Source organism: Rhinopithecus roxellana, chromosome 11 (assembly GCF_007565055.1).
Source record: "Rhinopithecus roxellana isolate Shanxi Qingling chromosome 11, ASM756505v1, whole genome shotgun sequence".
Taxonomy (NCBI): domain Eukaryota; kingdom Metazoa; phylum Chordata; class Mammalia; order Primates; family Cercopithecidae; genus Rhinopithecus; species Rhinopithecus roxellana.
Window position 1 is genome coordinate 61652304 of NC_044559.1, and position 20610 is coordinate 61672913.

The following is a 20610-nucleotide window of genomic DNA, read 5'->3' on the forward strand; positions in this document are numbered from 1 at the left end:
AATCATTAAAAAATGAAAAACCTGAACAGACCAAAAAAGAAGTAATGAGACTGAATCAGTAATAAAAGGTCTGCCAACAAAGAAAGGCCCAGAACTGAACAGTTTCATTGTGGAATTCTACCAAATTTACCAAGGAAAATTAACAACAATCCTCAAACTATTCTGAAAAATTAAAGAGGAGGGAATTCTCCCCAACTCATTCTATGAGGCCAGCATTACCCTGATACTAAAACCAGACAAAGATGCAAGAAAAAAAGAAAAACTAGAGGCCAGTATCCCTGATGATCGTTGATGCAAAAATCCTCAACAAAATATCAGCAAACTGAATCCAATAGTATATCAAAAAGATAATACACCATGATCAAGTGGGATTTATTTCACAGATGCAAAGATGGTCCAACATATGCAAATCAATAAACAGGATACATCACAGTGACAAAAGGAAAAACAAAAACCATATGATCATGCCAATAGATGCAGAAACAGTGTTTGATACAATTCAACATCCCTAATCATACAAATTCTAAACACCGAGCATAGAATGAACATACCTCAACATAATAAAGGCCATATATGACAAATCCACAGCTAACATCATACTGAATGGGGAAAAGCCTTTCCTCTAAGAACTGGAACAAAACAAGGATGCCCATTTTCTTCACTCTTATTCAACATGGTATTGGGAGTCCCAGCAATCAGGCAAAAGAAATAAAAGGCATTCAAATTGGAAAAGAGGAAGTCAATTTGTCCCTCTTTTCTGATGATATGATCTTATATCTAGAATAACCTAAAGACAACAAACTCTTAAATCTGACAATTTCAGTACTTACAGGATACAAAATCAACATACAAAAGTCAATAACTAGTTCATACCAATAATGAACTAGTTGAGAAAGAAATCAAGAAGGCAATTCCATTTACAATAGCTAAAAAAGTAAATGAAATACCTAGGAATAAATTTATCTAAGGAGGTAAAATATCTTTACAAGAAAAACTACAAATCTCTGATGTAAGAAATTGAGCAGAATACAAAAATATGAAAAGACATCCCATGCTTATGGATCAGAAGAATTAATACCATTAAAATGATATTAACTCAAAGCAATTTGCAGATTCAATGTAATCCCTATCAAAATACCAATGTCATTTTTCACAGTAATAGAAAGAACAATCCTAAAATTCATATGAAACCAAAATAGAGCCTGAATAGCCAAAGCAATTCTGAGCAAAAAGAACAAAACTGAAGGCATTATATTATCTGATTTCAGTATACATTACAAGGATATAGTAACCAAAACAACATGATATGGATATAATAACAGACATATGGACCAATGTAATGAAATAGAGAATCTAGAAATAAATCCCCATATTTAGAGACAGCTAATTTTCTACAAATGTGTGAAAAACATACAGTGGGCAAGGGACACCTTCCTCAGTAAATGGTGCTGGGAAATCGGATATCCACACGCAGAAGAATGGAACTGGACCTGTATCTTTAACTGTATACAAAAACAAACTCAAGATGGATTAAAGACTTAAACATCCAATTTTACAGCTAAGACCTCAAAAGCTCAGATAACAAAAACACTAACAGACAAATGGGACTATATCAAACTAAAAGGCTCTGCATAGCAAAGGAAACAATCAACAGAGTGAAGACTCCACCTGCTAAATGGGAGACAAATATTTGCGAACTATTCATCCAACAAGAGACTAACATTCAGAAAATACAGGGAACGCAGACAACTGAACGGTAAAAAAAAAAAAAAATCATTGAGATCACTTGGACACAGGAAGGGGAACATCACACACCGGGGCCTATTGTGGGGAGGGGGCAGGGAGGAGGGATAGCATTAGGAGATATACCTAGTGTAAATGACGAGTTAATGGGTGCAGCACACCAACATGGCACATGTATACATATGTAACAAACCTGCACATTGTGCACATGTACCCTAGAACTTAAAGTATATAAAATAAAAAAAGGGGGGTGGGCAAAGGACAGGAATTGAGATTTCTCAAAGGAGAAGACATACAATGGCCAACAGGTATATGAAAAAATGCTCAACATCGCTAATCATCTTACCACAGTTAGAATGACTATTACTGAAAAAGACCAAAAAAAAAAAAAAAAAAAAAACTATATGATCCACCAATCCCACTACATGAAAAAGATACCTGCACTGATGTGTTTATTGGAGCACTATTCACAATAGCAACAACATAGACTCAGCCTCAGTATTCATAAATGGACAAATGTTTAAAGAAGATGTGGTATATATACACACTGGAATACTATTTGGCCACAGAAAGGAATGAAATGATGTCATTTGCTGCAATGGATGGAACTGGAGATCATTATGTTAAATAAGTCAGACACCAAAATACAAATATCGCATGTTCTCACTCATTAGTGGCAGCTAAAGGAGTTGCTCTTTTGAAGATAGAGAGAAAAATGGATACCAGAGGCAAGGAAGGGTAAGTGGGGTGAAGACCGTTTGGTTAATGGGTACAAAGATACAGTTAGATAGAAGGAATAAATTCTAATGTTTATAGGGTGATTATGGTTAACAATAATATATATTTCAAAACAGCTAGAAAAGAGGACTTGAAATGTTCCCAAGACACAGAAATAATAAACACTTGAAGGGATAGATATCCTGAATACCCTGACTTGATCATTACTCATTCTATGCATGCAGCAATACATTACATGTAGCCCATATTATGTATCAACAAAAAAAGTCTTGAAAAACTGAGATTCAATCAGGTGGTTAAACTCTCCCCCTATCCAACATCTAACCACCACACCAATAGAGCTCCAACAAGAAAAACAGTGGATTACAGTTAAAACAGATACAAGACACAGACCCTCTCTGAGGAGGACTATTTAGCAAAGCCCAAGTCAAAAGGGAAGGCCAAAAATATAGCAGAAGAATCTGGAGCTAAGAACCAAAAGCAACTGCTAGAAATAGTCAATATTGTAACAGAAATGAAGAATGCCTTTGATAGGCTCATCATTAGAACAAGCATGGCCAAGGAGAGTAGTATCAGTGAGCTTGAAGATGTGTCAATAGAAACCTATCAGACTGAAAAAAGTGGGAGGCAAACATCCAAGAACTGTGGAACAATTTCAAAATATGTAACTTATCATGATGGGAGTATCAGAAATAAAAGAAAGGGAAAACAGAGAAGAAAGAAGTAATAATGGCTGACAGCTTTTCAAAATTAATGACAGACACCAAACCACAGACCCAGGAAGCTCAGAGAACACCAAAAATAAATACCCCTCCCCCCAAAAATCTACACCTATGCATTTCATCTTAAATCTGTAGAAAGGCAAAGATAAAGAGAAATTTTTGAAAGAAGCCAGAGAAAAAAACATATTACCTATAGAAGAAAAGAACAAAATTATGGCAGACTTCTTATGAGAAACTAGTTAAGCCAGAAGAAAGTGGAATGAAATATTTAAAGTGTTGAAAGAAAAAAGCCAGCCAACCTGCCCTGCAAGAAATGGGAAGTTCTTCAGGCAAAATGAAAATTATGTCAGTTAGAAGATTGAACTACATAAGAAGAGCATCAGAGAATAAGTGAAGATGAACAAAATCTTTAATTGTTCTTAATTGATCTGTAAGGTAATTGCTTGTTCAAAGTAATAAATATCATAATGTATTGAAAGATTATACCATACGGATAAGTGAAATGAATGACAGCAATGTTCTAAGGGCAGAAATGAGAAAATTTGGGAATATGTTGTTATAAAATGTCTACACTACACTTGAAGGCAGGCTTGTATTTGGAAAAAAGTTTATATTGTAAACTCTAGCGCAACCATTTAAAAATTTGTAAAGAGAATAACTGGCATGCTAAGAGATAAAATAGAATCATAAATTGTTCAAAACTAAAGGAAGACAGAAAAAGGAAGGGATGAAGAGAGGACAAATGCAACAAACAGAAAAGAGTTACAAACACGGTAGATATTCATTCAGTTATATCAACTATCACCTTCAATGTGAAAGGTCATTTAATTTCCTTCTGACTTGCACTGTAAACTAGGAGGTGGATAAGTATTTTAAGGTGCTAATAAGCAGAATACCAAGTCAACAGCTTTGACTTGTTCAAATTGTTTCTTGATCCCAGAGAGAGAAAAAAAAAACAAAGGATGTCAATATCTAGTGATCCAAACAGCATATTGTTTTCTAATAAATTCAGAAATCTAGTTGACTTTTTGTATATTGGTGGTCAAATTAAGGTTGGCATGCATTTCCATTGTATGAGGTATTATGAGATTTATCAAATTGATCAAAATTTGGCATGTGCTTGGGATACAAATAAAACATACAGCAATTAGGAAATCAGTCAAATTTTCCTCTCACGCCTTATGGTGTAAATTTCTTGCTCCTCAGTCCACAGTAAGAGTATGCTTTACCACCATAGGCATAAGTTTCTCTCACTGCAGACTCTTACTGAAGAGTTTATGAAAGCTCACAGTACTGGTCGGGGAGGGTGGAAACTTGGGTTCCAATAGGATTTCTACCAGTTACCAGTTGCATGCCCTTGGGCAGGTTATTTAATATATCTGAGTCACTTTGGTCTATCTGTAAAATGGGAACAATAATTACACTTTGTGGTTGTGTGAAGGTTAACTAATATATATAAAATGTCTAACTTGTTAAGTGAGCCAAAAAAAGAAAAGACATTGAGAAAGCACATGTCCTTATACAGGCAATCCTTACCAAGTGTACTACAATTCTCTAGAATACAATGAGCTTTCTCCTTGTCCTTCCTGGGATTTGCACACTAGAGACCCAGAAGATATGTCAATTCATGAACCAGTGTAGTCAGCCATGAAGAACAATCAGCAGTGGATTTCGTGATACATATGTGGCATGTAAACTCGTAACGATAAATTTTTATATAATTATTTCTAGTTTTTTAGGGAGAAAAGATCCTATTTTTAGTAAGTGCCAATATATCATTTCCACTTACTCAATTTACTTTCCCTTCCATATGGCAGCAGTGAATAGTCAAAGTTAGTGAAAGGCTGTAACAGTTAAATAAAGACCTATCCAAGGGTTTGGCTCCATTTGCCTAGAGGCCAGCACATTTCCCCTGTCTGATACACAAGTTTAAAGCCCCACACACTGAAAAGTTTTACTGGTTTTAATTTCCCTTTTTTTTTTTTTTTTTTTTCCTGGAGATGGAGTTTCACTCTTTTGCTGGGACTGGAGTGCAGTGGCATGGTCATGGCTCACTGCAGCCTCTGCCTCCCGGGCTCAAGCGATCCTCCCACCTGTCTCCTAAGAGGCTGGGACCACAGGTGTGCATCACCATGCTGGGTGGGTTAATTTTTGTATTTTTTGTAGAAACAGGGTTTCATATTGATCAGGCTGGTCTTAATCTCCTGGGTTCAAGTGATCAGCCCACCTTGGCTTCCCAAAGTGCCGGAATTACAGGTGTGAGGCACCACACCTGGCCTCTGGTTTTATATTTCTAGCCTCCTTGACACATCCTTTATCAAAGAGACATCTCTACTGTTGACATTTTCCTTTAGTCACCACATCAGAAATAATAATAACCTTTTTTTCTTTGTGAATAGTTCTTTTCCATTACCACTGGTTATCATAGTACTATTACTCTATTTCTCACTTTGCATTTACTTTTCCTTTCCATCTACACTGGAGAAGCTATATGACTGCCAGGTATAGGAAGAAAAAAAACAACTTGGTTGAAAATTAGAGAATGCAAAATGTTAGTAAACATTGTTCTAAAGTTCGAATTTAAATTATATGTGACTCTTTTTATATATTAAAAAACTCCATAGAATTTACTGAAGATTAGAATATATTTTAAGGAATCCCAAGAAAAAAAAAAATCCAGATAATTATTAAAAGTCCCATGTCAAGCAGAAACACTCCATGAAGAAATTCTGAAACTGATTTTCTATCTTGCTTTAATGACTTCATTTATGACTTCTATGGAGAATGTGAACATAGTAGAAATAACAGCCATTTACTTTAAGTATCAGTTTTTATTAAAAAGTGCATTTTGATTAATTTATGATCTAGGTAAGCTGTAAGATACCAGTATACTCTCTGGAATAATAACTTTACAAAGATTTAAAACAAACAAAATTTTAAAAGCCTTTTTATTTCCTTCACCATTATTGTTTTACAATACAAATATCACCTTGTGAATACACAAAAAAATCCTACGGAAGATAATTCTGCTGCACGTAAAATACAGAATGGATATATATACTTCTTCATTCTTAAAAAACTATTTTGTTCTCCACATTGGCAAGTATAGAATAGAATACTTCCCCAAACATACGTATGTTAGGAGTAAAACTTAAGAGTTACATGCAGTTTCTGCACAAATATCTTTTAAAGAAATAGATCTCTTTTTTGTTGTTCACCAACAAAATTGTCATGAGAGTATGGATAACTATTTCATAGCTTTCAAGTTTTAGGTAAGTGATCATTTTCAAAACTCTCTTTAAGAAAAGATATTCATGGCTGTTTTCATTGAGTAGTTAAAATCGAACTACCAAATAGACGATAAAATAATTTAAGTGGTACATGTCATTGCTACCTGATCACAATATGTGAACAGGCTCTGACTCTAATTAACAACCTCATTATTTAAGTCATTGCAATTTTAAAACCATAAGCAGTCTTCTGATTCAATTTAGCTATAAATGCAAAATTTAGTAGTGTATACATATATTTATATTTTCATGGAATACTTTATTTTAAATAAAAACATTTAAGATTGCCTACTGACCATACAATCAAGACAAGAAAGGCACTAGAAACATAGACAAATTTCTCTCCCAAGTTGCATTTTTAAATTTTAACTCTCTTCTCTCTGACATGTTAAAAATCTTTAAATTTGGTTTTCATAACATCATTTTGAAAAATAAAGTTAGGAAATACTTAGAAAATCACTTTATAACAGAATCTTTTTTTTTTTTTTTTTTTTGCACTTTTTGAAACACTGTCTTTGCTGATTTTACAAAACCCAAAGTTACCAAACCTTTCTGTGTCTATCATTTTTATTTGAATATCGGTGCAACAGGTAGAAAGATTTCAGAATCAAACCCCATTCAGGTACTTAGAAACCTTCATAGAGACATATGCTAGAAAATGGCTTACAGCCCAATCTTTGGGGCAAGAGATATGAAAAGTATGTTTTCCCAAGAAAATAATACGCTTTATTTCCAGATGTGACTGGAAAGACCAGAACTTATGATATAAAAGCTTACATTTATGCTGTTGCATCATATACAAAGGAACATGGTGGTTGCGGGTTATGTAAATCCCAAACTTATGAACAGGAAATGTGTACAGTGCATGATAGGTTAAATTTTTCTTTATTGTTGTCCAACGCAGGTCCTTTGGAGAGAAAAAAAGATCACAGTGCTGACCAGGTAACTCAATAGGTTAAGTCAAGGTAACCATTGAAGGATAATAGGAATAGGGAGGTGTTTATTTTATGGCATCTTCTCTCATGGAGTTCTTAGCACTTCGGACAATTTGTCTTTTCCCAACTTTGTACAGCTGTTATGTGTCATTCACCAGCCGGCTGTATTTAACTTGCCTACTGAGGTGGACTACTGGCCAGGGGAAAGGCCAATGGTAAGATCGAGGTACAATTCCTTGGACATTCTTTTCAAAGTACTGAAATGGCCTGTACCACCACACCCTGGCCAGGAGGTTCATCTGGGAAGCTTCCTTTAGCACCTAGGATAACAAAGAAACATAAACACATTTCTTACAATCTTTCACTTTAAGTTCAAATACTTGCCATGCTAAAATTCCCAAAGGATCCCATACCTACCCTGCGTGTCCACCCACATATCCCAGCTTCTCTCTGTCATCACCATTCTACACTCCACACTCATCTACAAACTGAGCCACATCTCAGTAGAAAAACAACGCCAATTCTGGGAGGGCAAGGAGAACTTATGGCTCACTGATCTCTTGCGTATAAATAAATACCTCAGTTAGCTTTTTTGGTATTCCTCTTCTATGCTAAAATATTAACACTTAATTAAACGTTAAGTATTAAGCTTGTCATGTGCCCAGGGTAGCGAGAAGAGGGTAGGAAAGTGAATCAAGCAAGGAGGGACACAAGCTTAGAAAATATTTTTCATTTTTAATGGACAATGAAAGTGTGCTACTTATTCTAGAAGGAATTCCTTACACCATTATATTAATGAACTTTTTATTCTTAATTCTGAAGAGAATCAGTGTCACGAAACACAATACAATCTTAGTTGATTACCTCTTAAGAAAGAGAAACTTAAGACATCCATGGGTTCTTTGCACCCTGCCCAAGCCAGCAACACCAAGCCAGAAGCAATAGAAGCTGAAATCAAAAGGGGAGAAACTCACTTGCTGATTGGCCATAGTGTGATACCACCAGAAGAGTCTCGTGGTGATGTAATATGCCACCACCACGTCCACAGTGTAGTGGTCATGCGCTAAGAGAATACAGAAGATTCCAACTACGCTGAGAAGCCAGCAAATCCAGTGATACCACCAGAGTCGTCGAGGGGAATCTGAAAGGGAGAGAGAATTGCAACAGTCCCATTATTCAAATGACATTAAGGGCACTCAACTATGCCTCTACTAATGCTTCTGAATCCAATTACCTTGAGTCTTCCCTTCTGAAAACAGATCTAGTGAATCTAAGGGCTTTCATTTATCTGTAACCAAGGGTAGAACAGAAACTGCTTTTTATGATGTGATTATACTAGTGATAGTAATTCATATTTGGTTCTTGATTCATACAATCATAAATAGTGTTTAAAAGATGAGTCTAATCAGATAAGGACGGGTTAATGCACCATGCTTCATTTTAAAAAACTGTCCATTGACATTTAAATTTACCTGTAGTTAATTTGGGGTTGATGCTCTATATAAAAATCAATACCTTTGGTCCATAGAGCCTAATACAAGGACTAAGCAGTCATAATTGATTTAACTGTACTGCTTTCCAAGTTTTGCAACCATACACTAATCTGAAAGTCTTTGAGATTTTCATTTCTCAAATACAAGCAGAAAAGCATCCAGATGCCTGGGAATTCTAGTTCAAATGCCTTCTCAAAGGCTGAATTGTGTCAGATAAATACCTGTCTGTACCTCCATTTGGGAAATTACCTGAGAAAAACATCAAAATTTCTATTAGTGCAGGCCTTCTACCTTGGATTCTCAATTGCGGGATTCAGAGGCTCTGCAATGTTAGGCAAAATGTTGTTTCAATATGATCTACACTCTCCACACCAGCATGAGCAGTTCAGGCTTTTATTGGATTCTCAAGGGGTCCAAGAACCAGCCATTCATTCAACCAATATTCACTGAGCCTCTTACATGCCAGGGACAGGCAATGCTCTAGGTACCTGGATCAATGAATACAAAAGGCAAGAAGCCTGCCTTTGTGGGAAGATCCCTTCCTAGTGGGGAAGAGAGATAAGAGACAATACTTATAATAAATAATTTATACATTATGTTAGGTGTTAAAGGCTGTGGAAAAATAATAAAGTTGAGCTGGATAAGGGGGATCAGAAGTATGGGGAGTGAAGGGCAGCTTGTAATTTTAAATGGAGCAGTCAGGGTAGGAATATTCTAGTTATATTAGTATTTGATACCTTGACAATACAAAAACAAGAAACAGCTACCATTCAATCTCTGTGTGACTCTATAAGTATCCATATATGCCATCTAATTTTAATTTTCATAAACTTTTTCCCACCCCATGAAGCAGATGTGAATATTTCATTCTAAACATGAGGAAACTAAGACTTAGGTTAAAGTTTCTTCCCAGGGTCATAGAGCTAGTAAGTGATAGTACCGAGGCCTCTGCCTCTCAGTGTGACACGCTGCCTTATTGTCAAGATGGATAAGGCTTGACCCCATTAAAGAATTTCACGTATCAGGCAGCAGGAGCCAGGAATCCCTCCCCCAGGGCTGCTGACATCTGGCCTATGTGATTCCCACTGTCCACATCCAGTTACATCCCAGTCCAAGGGCTAGATTATGCCCTGACAATTCTGAATAGATCTTGCTAGAATTCACTGTATCTGCTCACATACTGAGTATAAGCATTGGGACATCTATTCTCCCTTTTCTACCTCAGTGCCCTGAAGTGCATCTCTCTCCTCTTCCTGCATTTCCTTATCTTAGTTTTTCAAGAACAAAACTAGGTTTTGGCCCAGTCTGCTACCTGTTTTCTCTACCCCATAATCCATCCTGTTATCTGCTGACTCTCTTTATTAATGTCTTGAAGTGTCTGCCACTTCTCTCCATGCCTGATGCCATCAGGCTAGTTTCCTTTGTTACTGCAGCAATCTCCTAACTTTTCTCCCGGTCTCCAGTTTTGCCCCCCATCCAGTCCATCCTGCAAGCTGCTGCAAGAGTGATTTTTCTCTCTTCAAAGACAAATGACACTGCCCCACTGGTTACAACCCCTCAATGGGCACCCGATCTCCATCAGCTGAGAGTTCAGACCCTCTTCTCATGGCTTAAGCACCCTCTGTGATCTAGTTCCCACTTACCTGTCCGTTCTCATTATTACCCCTACTCTGAATTCCAACCACTTAAACTCCCACAGAGTACCACATGCTCCCAAGACACCTCCAGAAGGCAAAGCATCTCCCTCCTCTGTGCCTGGTTCTACCCATTGCTCTTCATGGAAACCCTCTGCATAATGCTTATCAGACTGTTTCTAACAATGTGATACTGAGGATAATAAAATTTTCTGTAAGTAGGGAAATGAATAAAAATGTGTAGTTCATTTCTAGCACTGTAATATTAATAGCAATTAAAGTGAATGGACCAAAATCTCATATCTCAAAAACATAATCTGAGGGTATTTAGTGGCAGAAGAATATAAATGGCATCATGCCATTTATGTATATACATTTTAAAAACCACAAAACAATACACAAGTACAAAAAAAATGGATGGAAATGATATAGGAAAGGAATGAAAAGGCTTTAATCATATATTAACATTTCATTTCCTTTCTAAAAGGGTTACCTGAATTAAATATGACAAAATGCTAATATATATTAATTCTGAGCCATGTATGCAGTATCTATAATATTATTTTGTGATTTCACAATAAAGTATTTTAAGTACATTTCTTAAGGGAAATGTCCCATTTAGTATCTGCCTCAGCCCTGAGCCCATAGCCTTGTTGAGGACAGGGATGAGTCTGACCCATCACTGTACCCTCAGGCATGTAGCATAGTGCCAAGTGCTGAAAAAATAGTTGCTGCATCAACACATAATCTACCATCACCCAATCAAGCTTGATCCTGGATTTCTGTGTCCCTTTGAGATTTCCATCTGGCTCCTTACAGCAGCTGTATAACTGGCTCATAACACACCCTGCAGGCTGTGCTTGGAACTCCCTCCACCCCAGTACTACAGATGACACTCCAGGACACCTCCTCCTCAGGAAGACCAGTTCTGTCCTTCCACATATTTCCCTGGGTGCCAGTTGCATGGTGATGCAATGAAGCTGCGACCCTCCTGAAGCCTCTAGTCTTGCTTCAGCAGATTTTCCAGAAAACGAGCTTTACCAGAGGACCAGAGTTCATGAGAAATGGCAGGTGAGGAAATTACAATGGAAGTCTTTTAGACTTACACTCTTTGATAAATAAGTAGGTGAGTGTTAGCATGACCGTGTGGCCACTGTACAGATAGTCCCCACACATGTTGTGAGAGCCAGTGATAGACAAGCCACCTCCAGCAATGAGCTTCATTATTCTCCGCAGTTGGGCTTCCCAGTCTCCAAAAAGCTGGCAGAAAAGAAGAAAAAGAAGATTCATTACAAGCCCACATGAAAATATGCTAAGATTACTATTCATATCCAGAATTAAGCTTATATTAAGACACATAAAATCCCCACCATGAAGTTTGCCCACTCAGCGTTTACCATTTCAAGAGTAGCCCTTGGGGGGGAAAAATGGTCCTATAGATGAATCATGTGGCTTCAGGACTTTTCAAAGTTAGCACTTTTTAAAGCACATGTCAGTAGATGTTTACCCAGTTTTTCAAAACTGACAATGATAGAGAAACACTACTTCTATCTGACTGACTGAATAATTGCTTTAGTATAACTATCATTTAGGGAAAAGAAAATTTAAATCCATAGTCTAGGAAAAATTTAAAGATGTATTATTACCATGGTTGGCCTAGAAGACAACTGTCCTACTAACTTGGCTAAAGATTGGGGGAGTCAAACATATGAATATTTTTGGTATGTGGATGTTCAGGGATCATGTTGAAACAAGGGATGTGCCTTTAATCTTCTCAAATTACTTGGGGAGCATTGGATAATTTTCCAGATTATAAATTAATTTACCTGTCTATGATACAAGTCTGTGCTCAACACCAGAGTAATAAATAGCTTCAACAACTCATTCAATGCAACCTTTATTTGCTCTGTCAAGTAAAATGTGTGACTGTCTATATTTTCTGCTTGTCAGTACTCTTTTAAATTCTGGTTGTCCAATTTAGTTACCATGATCCCTTTTCAATATTTAACTGATAAGAATCCAGCTTTGGGAAACATGTTTTATTATAATTTCCTTCAAAAAAATTATCAAGACTTCTGATTAAGGATGGAAGCATGATATGTCAGTGAAGTGTGGGAAATTTAAAAAAAAAAGGTAGATTGAGCACACCACACAGGATATAAATTTCCAAATCCAAAGTGATCACTGAATGCCCAACATAATGGAAGAAAACAGACCTACAGATCAAGAGTCAGCATCATAGGATTTCAGAATCTGGGGACTAAGAAGAGACTCCAAAGCCTCCAGAGATTAAAAACAAGCTTTATATAAAGGATCATTAGAGTAAGACTTTTCAAAAGCCATACTGAAAAACAGAAAGCTTTGAGAAAATGCCTTTAGATTCTGCAGGGAAATGATTTCCCACTTAGAATTCTGTACCCAGCCATATTACCACTAAGCATAAACTAAAGGATAAACTAAGGATAAATTAAAGCCTTTTTCATATATACATGATTTTAAAATATTTACCACTTCTATACTCTTTTCCAGGAATCACAGAGGGTACAGTCTCGATAGTAAGGGAGTAAACATGGAGAAAAGAAGAAACGGGACTCACTAGGATGCCAGTAAAGGAGAGATGAAGGACTGTGCAGTAGCTCACAAGTTTGGGCTGGAAAGCAAGCAGTCAGAATGCTCTGGAGAGATGTCATCACGGAGATGAACCCAACAGAATACCCAATGCCTCTGGCTATATCGAGAGGAGTTTCATAACTTGGGGGTAAGTGCAAAGAAAACTGCTAAAGCTAAAAACCAAGGCAATTACTAACTCTACAGGAAACAAAATGTTGTGCAGAGAAGGAAAGTAATTCTAGGAAACTACATGTCTTGGCCATGAATAGCATTTACAGAACTGGAATAATGTAAGCACTGCATATTGAGCTAAACAAAGGACAAAGGACTGCACAGCAAAGACAGGATAGGAAGCCTGAACGTGTGTAGTGGAGATGGGGTCAGAGAGTAGGGATCATGAAGGAGGAGTCACAGAAGGACACTAAAGCTTTGCCTTCTACAGCAGAAGTCAGTAACAGAGAATGCCTATATTCAAAAATTACAGAGTAGCAATATCTCATGTCATGTGGAGACACAAAAGTAAACACATTTAAAAAATCTAAAAAAAAAGAGTGAATGACATAGAGTTAAATAACGCAAAGTTCAGCTAGAAGAGTTGAAGCAGAATAGGAAAAGGTACTGTTGGGGTCAGGACCAGGAGACTATTGTTTTTTCACATCAAGTTGTGTAGAACCATTTTATTTTTTAAACCGCATGCCTGTATAAACATGATACATTTTTTTTTTTAAGTTTCAAATTAAAAGTTTGGTCTAGTTCTGTTATAACAATGGATAAAATGTAGAAGAAAATTATGGCAAAAAAGCTTGGGTATTTCTTCATTTTACAGTATTTCATAATGCCCTTCAAACTCCCTCTGTGTTTTAAAAATTATAAATCATATCCTCGAGACAGCATCACCCATAATTTGTCCTCTCATTTGAGCATGAAAATCTTTGTGGAGAAACCATGTGTTTGGGCAGAAGAGAGAAATTATCAAGTAAACCTGGCACTGAGGAAAAAAGCAAAAATTTAATGCTGTATTTCTCACAGGTGCCCTTAAAGCCCCTAAGCTTCCTTTTAAAAATATCTTCCTATGTTTATCAAACTTCTGCAAAGGGAAAACCTCTTTAAGTTTAGTGGGAAATAGAAAAAGAGAAAGAAAATGTTAAATTATGTTTAAAAATAGCAAACAAAATACAAGACAAATTACAAAACAGTTGCAGCAGAAACAAGTTAATATCTGTATTGTTTACACAGCACAGAGAAATCAAGTAAAGTAAGACCAACTTAGGAAACAAAATTTATCAAAGGACAAGGGATGTGACCAGTTAGAGGCATAAACTCTGTCAAACAAATATAAATAAAAATGAACATAACAGGAGCTCATTTTCACATGTTGAATTAGCAAAGCTTAAAAGGAAAAAGAGTGAGCCAATGGTGAGGCAAGCACAGGCAGAGCGAGGCTTGTTTAAATGGAGGGGATAGGGGGAAACAGTGGCTGTCTCCGAAGTAGTGCAGGGGAAGAGCAGGCTGCGAAAAAGATACCTGGGGGTAAAATCACAGCTCTTCGAACGATTTGCTGTGTGACCTCATACAGCTGAACCATTCTAAGCCTTGAATGAGGCTCAGATATAAAGAATATATTTATTATCATTGGCAAAATCTGAGAAAATAATCATCAATAGTTTGTCAGCAATTTAAAGAGTCATAACTTCTGACCCAGTTACATTGCTTCTAGGAGTCTACTCCAAAGAAATAATATCAAATATGAAGAAAAGTTCTATGTGCAAAAATATCGCACCATCACACTAATTACAAAAGCAACAGGCTGGGAGTGATGGCTCATTTCTGTAATCTCAGCACTGTGGGAGAGTCGCTTGAAGCCAGGAGTTTGGGACCAGTCTGGGCAACACAGCGAGACTGTCTCTACAAAAAATTAAAAAGTAAGCTGGGTGTGATGGCATGTGCCTGTAGTCCCAGCTACTTGGGAGGCGGGAGGATCCTTTGAGCCTAGGAGTTCAAGGATACAGTGAGCTATAATCATACCACTGCACTCCAGCCTGGGCAACAGAGTGAGACCCTGTCTCTAAAAAAAAAAGCAACAAACTGGAAACAACCTAAATGGGAACTGTTAAACAACTATTCAAAACCTGGTCTTTCCAGCGACAGTATTGGCAAGATGGGGTGCCTGCTGTAAATGCATTCTCAGGTCCCAAGGTAGATCAGTGAACCAGAATCTAAGGTAATTTAAGTGCACATTAAGATTTGAGAAGCCCTGAACCAGGCTACAGCTGCTTACCAAATTATTTAAAAATAAGTTTACAGTGACTGTATAGTAAGTTTAGATTATAAGCATATTCCTCTATTAAGAGAAAAAACAGGAAACACAATGTTTGGTATAACTATAACTGTTTTACAAACACTATGCGCAGAAAAAGTCTAGAATGTAACATATTAAATGTTAACAGGGTTAGCATAGAAATTGGTAGGATTTCTTCCAGTCTGTCCTGGTGTGGCTTCCCCTCCTCTCCTTTGGCCAGAAAGAGAGGGATTCCCTTGGAGCTCTGTCTGCACCCAGACTGCAATTCTGGGATGCACACTGACTTTGAATCCAGGCAGGAAATGTGAATGGAAAAAAGAAAAGAACAAAACGAAACAGGAAACTCTGGACTGGGTCTTTCATACCTTGCATTTTGGTTTCCTTCCTCCATCTGCCCACTATCATTTGCTTTTGATTCCTCAAATAGCTGATCCATATATTCTGCCCAGTGTTTTTTGGCTGCATTCAGTGTGAAAGAAAGATGGAGTGTGCTTACTCTATTATAACTGGAATTGCAACCTTGCCTATCAGTAGCTTTGGAATGTCTATTTTTGAAAGCAGAGATAATTTAAGGGAGACATAAAAACTTTCAGTGGATACTACAAAGCTGTGACAAGAAAGTCTCATATCTCTACCACTTTGTGCATTATGGTTTCCCAGGGTCACAGAAAACCAATAACCAGTAAAAACAGGCAATATTCTTCAAATTCTAATGAACTATCAAGAAATTAGGTGAACTGGCCAAATCACTTACACAATACCAAAGCATAGAAAGAAAGAGCAGAAGGAAGAGGGAAAGGTTTCTGAATGAGACACACTGGCAAGTACATTTAGAACCAGCGAGCCTTTGGTTATGAAAGACACACAGGTTTCCCCAGTGTTTTTTCAGTGCTAACACAATGTACTGATGACAGTCTGTTTGCCATTGTTCAGTTTGCAGATGGCCTAGATCACTGGCTTTTTCTAACTACATTTGCAGAGCAGGGGTACTGACTGCACTTCAGCCCTACTAGGAGGAAGGGGGTATAACCTAGATCTAAAACCCATCAAATAACGCTGCACAAATCAATGGCTTTCATAGCTTTGACAGCTTTGGTATAGCTTTGTTGAAGAGCCGAAAGTGAGTACTAAGGACTAGAAATGCTATTTAAAATAAGCATTGACAATGGCTAATGCTGCAGCTTAGAGCAGCCCAGGAAAGTCAGCAAGGCAGACCCTATCTACTGTAGACCTCCAGTGTTGGAGCCGAGACTGGAATCCAAGTCCTCTGACTATTTAAATGTGCTGTTTACAAAACTATATGCTGCCTTGTGCAAGCTTGGCCCTCACAAGCTTGAAAAAACCAGGAACTCAATACATATAAAGGAACTTTTCCTTCAGCAGCCTAGGTACCTTGCAGAAGTAATATCATACTATTCCAACTACCATGAACAGCCAGATATTTTCTCAAAAGTCCCTTCCCCACCTCCCTCCCTCCCTCCCTCCTATTAAGACAAATTATTTTGTTTTGTTCCCAAAGATCAGTCTTCCTCTAGAACAGAAAATTCATTATCATCCACAAAATGCAAAAAGGCTGCTGTTAAACACTCAGACCAAAGACCATATCCAATACAGGGATCAAGTAACAGGATCAGGAGGAGGATTGGTGGAATCCTCATCAGTCTGCATCTTCAGCAGTCTGCAACTGAGAAACACACATTACACACTGTGGTCTCCCTCAACATCAACTTCCCAAGTGGCCCAAAACAGCAAAACTAGGCCGGGTGCGGTGGCTCAAGCCTGTAATCCCAGCACTTAGGGAGGCCGAGACGGGCGGATCACGAGGTCAGGAGATCAAGACCATCCTGGCTAACACGGTGAAACCCCGTCTCTACTAAAAAATACAAAAAAAACTAGCCGGGTGAGGTGGTGGGCGCCTGTAGTCCCAGCTACTCGGGAGGCTGAGGCAGGAGAATGGCGTAAACCCGGGAGGCGGAGCTTGCAGTGAGCTGAAATCCGGCCACTGCACTCCAGCCTGGGCGACAGAGCGAGACTCCGTCTCAAAAAAAAAAAAAAACAGCAAAACTATGCCACTTCCCGAATTTCCACTGGCATGTAACAGCCCTCCTAACCATGGCACTTAGAACCAGTGAGTGAGCCTTTGGCTATGAAAAAAGAAGTTTCCGCAAGTATTTTTCAACTCTAACACCATGTGCTGATGAACAGAAAATTCATTTCATCCATGAAATGCCAAAAATGCTGCTCTTAAACCCTCGAAGACCAGATCTGATAAAGGAATCAAGCAGCGGAATTAATGTAAGTTATGGAATGTCCTTTAGCCTGACTTTGTAGTCCCCACCGGGAAGGTAATGTGTTTGAAAGTGTGATGAATGCTTTAGATTTCAAAGCAGCAATGAAGAGGCTCAAAGCTGCCTTTTACAATTTCTCCTGCCTTATTTTACAGTTGGTCAGTAAAAACAGGACTTGTAGGGTAGTTTTACAAAATAAAATATCTTTTGTTTGTAAAGAGATTCCAACATTTTAGCAGTGTTTTCCCATCAACTATCTCACTGTATCCTCACAAGCTTGTCAGTTGGTGAGTGCAGATGTTACTATGCCCATTTAAGAGAGTGGCTTACTGACCAGTACCAAGGTCACACAGAGTGACTCAGGTGGGTTCAGAGCCCAAATGTCTTACATCTGAGCTAAACGATCTTGCCTTTAGGTCCCTGGAAAAAGCCTGCTACTGTTGCAAACACCTTTCCAAATGACAAGGACAATGCCCAAGGCTGGACAATTTCTCCAGGTTTACTTTTTGTTGTTCTTGTTGTTGTTCTAATGAAATTTAACCAATTTTACGTATGTCATTTATTAATACACAATTGAATAGCTAAAATAACATTTATTCACTATTCACTAACTACCTATTTTTCGTAAGTACAGTTTTTATTTAAATCAAGCTCCCCTGTCTCTATAAAAGTTCTTTTTTTTTTTTTTTTGAGACAGAGTCTCGCTCTCTTGCCCAGGCTGGAGTGCAATGGCACAATCTCGGCTCACTCCAACCTCCGCCTCCTGGGTTCAAGCGATTCTCCTGCCTCGGCCTCCCAAGTAGCTGGGATTATAGGTGCATGCTGCCACACCCAGCTAATTTTTTGTATTTTAGTAGAGACGGGGTTTCACCGTGTTGCCCGGGCTGGTCTCGAACTCCTGAGCTCAGGAAATCCACCCACCTTAGCCTCCCAAAGTGCTGGGATTATAGGCGTGAGCCACCTTTCCCGGCCTATAAAAGTTATTTCTATGGAATTCTTTCACAAACAAATTGCAAATTTTCTGCCTTCTCTCTTCTTAAAGCATTCTCAATTGATTTTAACTTTCCTTGTTTTACATTGTGCTATACTGGTCTCCAAGCTCACTTTTATAGGAACAACAAGGAGCATGAATCCAACTTCCAACTGCAGTTTTGGGCTACCATGCAGGTGGCTCTAGACAAACCATTTTGCCATCCTAGCCTCAGTTTTCTCACCTGTAAAATGGCAAGAACATTTTCTCATCCTCAGCCTCCGCCCACCAAAGCAAGACAATGTTTATAAAAGTGATTGCTAAAATATAAAGTGTTATACAAATTTTAGGCAGCATTGCTTAATAATCCAAGTTAGGTTCATCTTTTGGGGGGTTCTTAAGGGAGAACTCAATGCCTAACAGCCAGCAAGTGAAATATATAGATGATTTTCCTTAAATACAGATCCCTGCAGGACACTCACTGGTGGCCATCTCTTGATCACTCAAGAGACTTTATGTGTTCTCTATACATATGGTAATCACTCCACTCCTGGAAAGATGTGGTTTTTACCCACAAATATTATGCCTAGCACAACTGATCTAAAGTACAAGAGATTTCACTCCTCTTAGAATTCATATATACAACTTTTAAAATAGACTTTTCCCTTTACTCAGCTATGAAGAATCTGGCTGCCTGCATTTCTCCATTCTCAAATGTACTCATCAATTCCTATACTAAGCAGACTTATGTTTGGGGTAGGGGGTGTCTCTAAGCAATTATCAGCAATAAAACACTAATCTCCTACCAGCCTCTCCTTCCCCCAGCAAAAAAAAAAAAACCTTTTAATTTTGTTGTAGTCTCTAAACAGAAGACTTATCAAAGGCTTCATAAAATCTTAAATATAGGTCAGGTATGGATTTCTATTACCCATATTCTTCTTTGTCACATTAAAGAAATCCAGCATTTCAGTCAGGCAAGATTTCCCTTTAACAAAATCACGGGGAGAGGGGAGAGGGGAAGGATTGCATTGGGGAGTTATACATGACATAAATGATGAATTGATGGGTGCTGACGAGTTGATGGGTGCAGCACACCAACATGGCACAAGTATACATATGTAACAAACCTGCACGTTATGCACATGTACCCTAGAACTTAAAGTATAATAAAAACAAAACAAAACAAAACAAAAAAACAAAATCACATCTCCTTTTGTTAGGAGTGTTGGAGGATCCTTCAGTCTACCGGGTTAGAAAGTGAGATTTGCCAAAAAAAAAAAAAAAAAAAAAAAAAAAAAAAAAGATTGCCCTTGGCTTTTTAGTTTGAAAAATTATAAATATGAAAAAGTAGCAAGTGAACTCCTGTACACTTGTAGACACTTCATTTTGGCTCATTAATTATCAACATTGTATCACATTTTCTTCTTCTTTCTCTCACTTTTTTTCCTGGGTCCTTTGAGAAGAAGTTGAATAAATTAAAACACCTCACATCTAAATACAATAACAAGGATATTCGCTTCTAAAATCACACTCATGAAATTTAACAATTTGTAATGCTGCCATACTGAAAAAACAGTCCATATTCAAACTACCCGATAGTGTCAACAACGTCCTTTAGAGCTTTTTTCCCCCAGTCTAGGTTCCAATCAGAGAATACACATTGAGTTTACTTGTCATGCCCTGATTTCTTCTTAGTCTACTACAATTTATCAGTCTTTTTTTCCTCACGACACTGAAGAGCCCAATCCAGTTTCTTTATAGAATAGTGCTTGATTTGGTTTTATCTGAATGTTGCCTTCTGTTTAAATCCAGCTTAAACATTGTTGCCAGGAATATTCCCGAGATGATGCTGTATCCCTCTCAGTGCATCACATTCAGAAGCACCTGA

General features: G+C 37.7%; 1 protein-coding gene across 6 annotated transcripts in view; it reads right to left on the bottom strand.

The window, feature by feature from the left end:
* Positions 1-6019: 6019 nt before the first annotated feature.
* The window catches only part of SGMS1 (sphingomyelin synthase 1), a 316221-nt gene continuing 301630 nt past the window's right edge, over positions 6020-20610 (bottom strand). For all 6 annotated transcript variants that reach the window (XM_010379633.2, XM_030940475.1, XM_030940476.1 and 3 more), the window contains 3 exons: positions 11662-11815; positions 8403-8569; positions 6020-7748 (listed from right to left, as the gene is read on the bottom strand). In XM_010379633.2, coding sequence (XP_010377935.1) covers positions 7569-7748; positions 8403-8569; positions 11662-11815 — 501 coding nt within the window. In that variant the 3' untranslated portion in view covers positions 6020-7568. The remainder of the gene's footprint in view (positions 7749-8402; positions 8570-11661; positions 11816-20610) is intronic.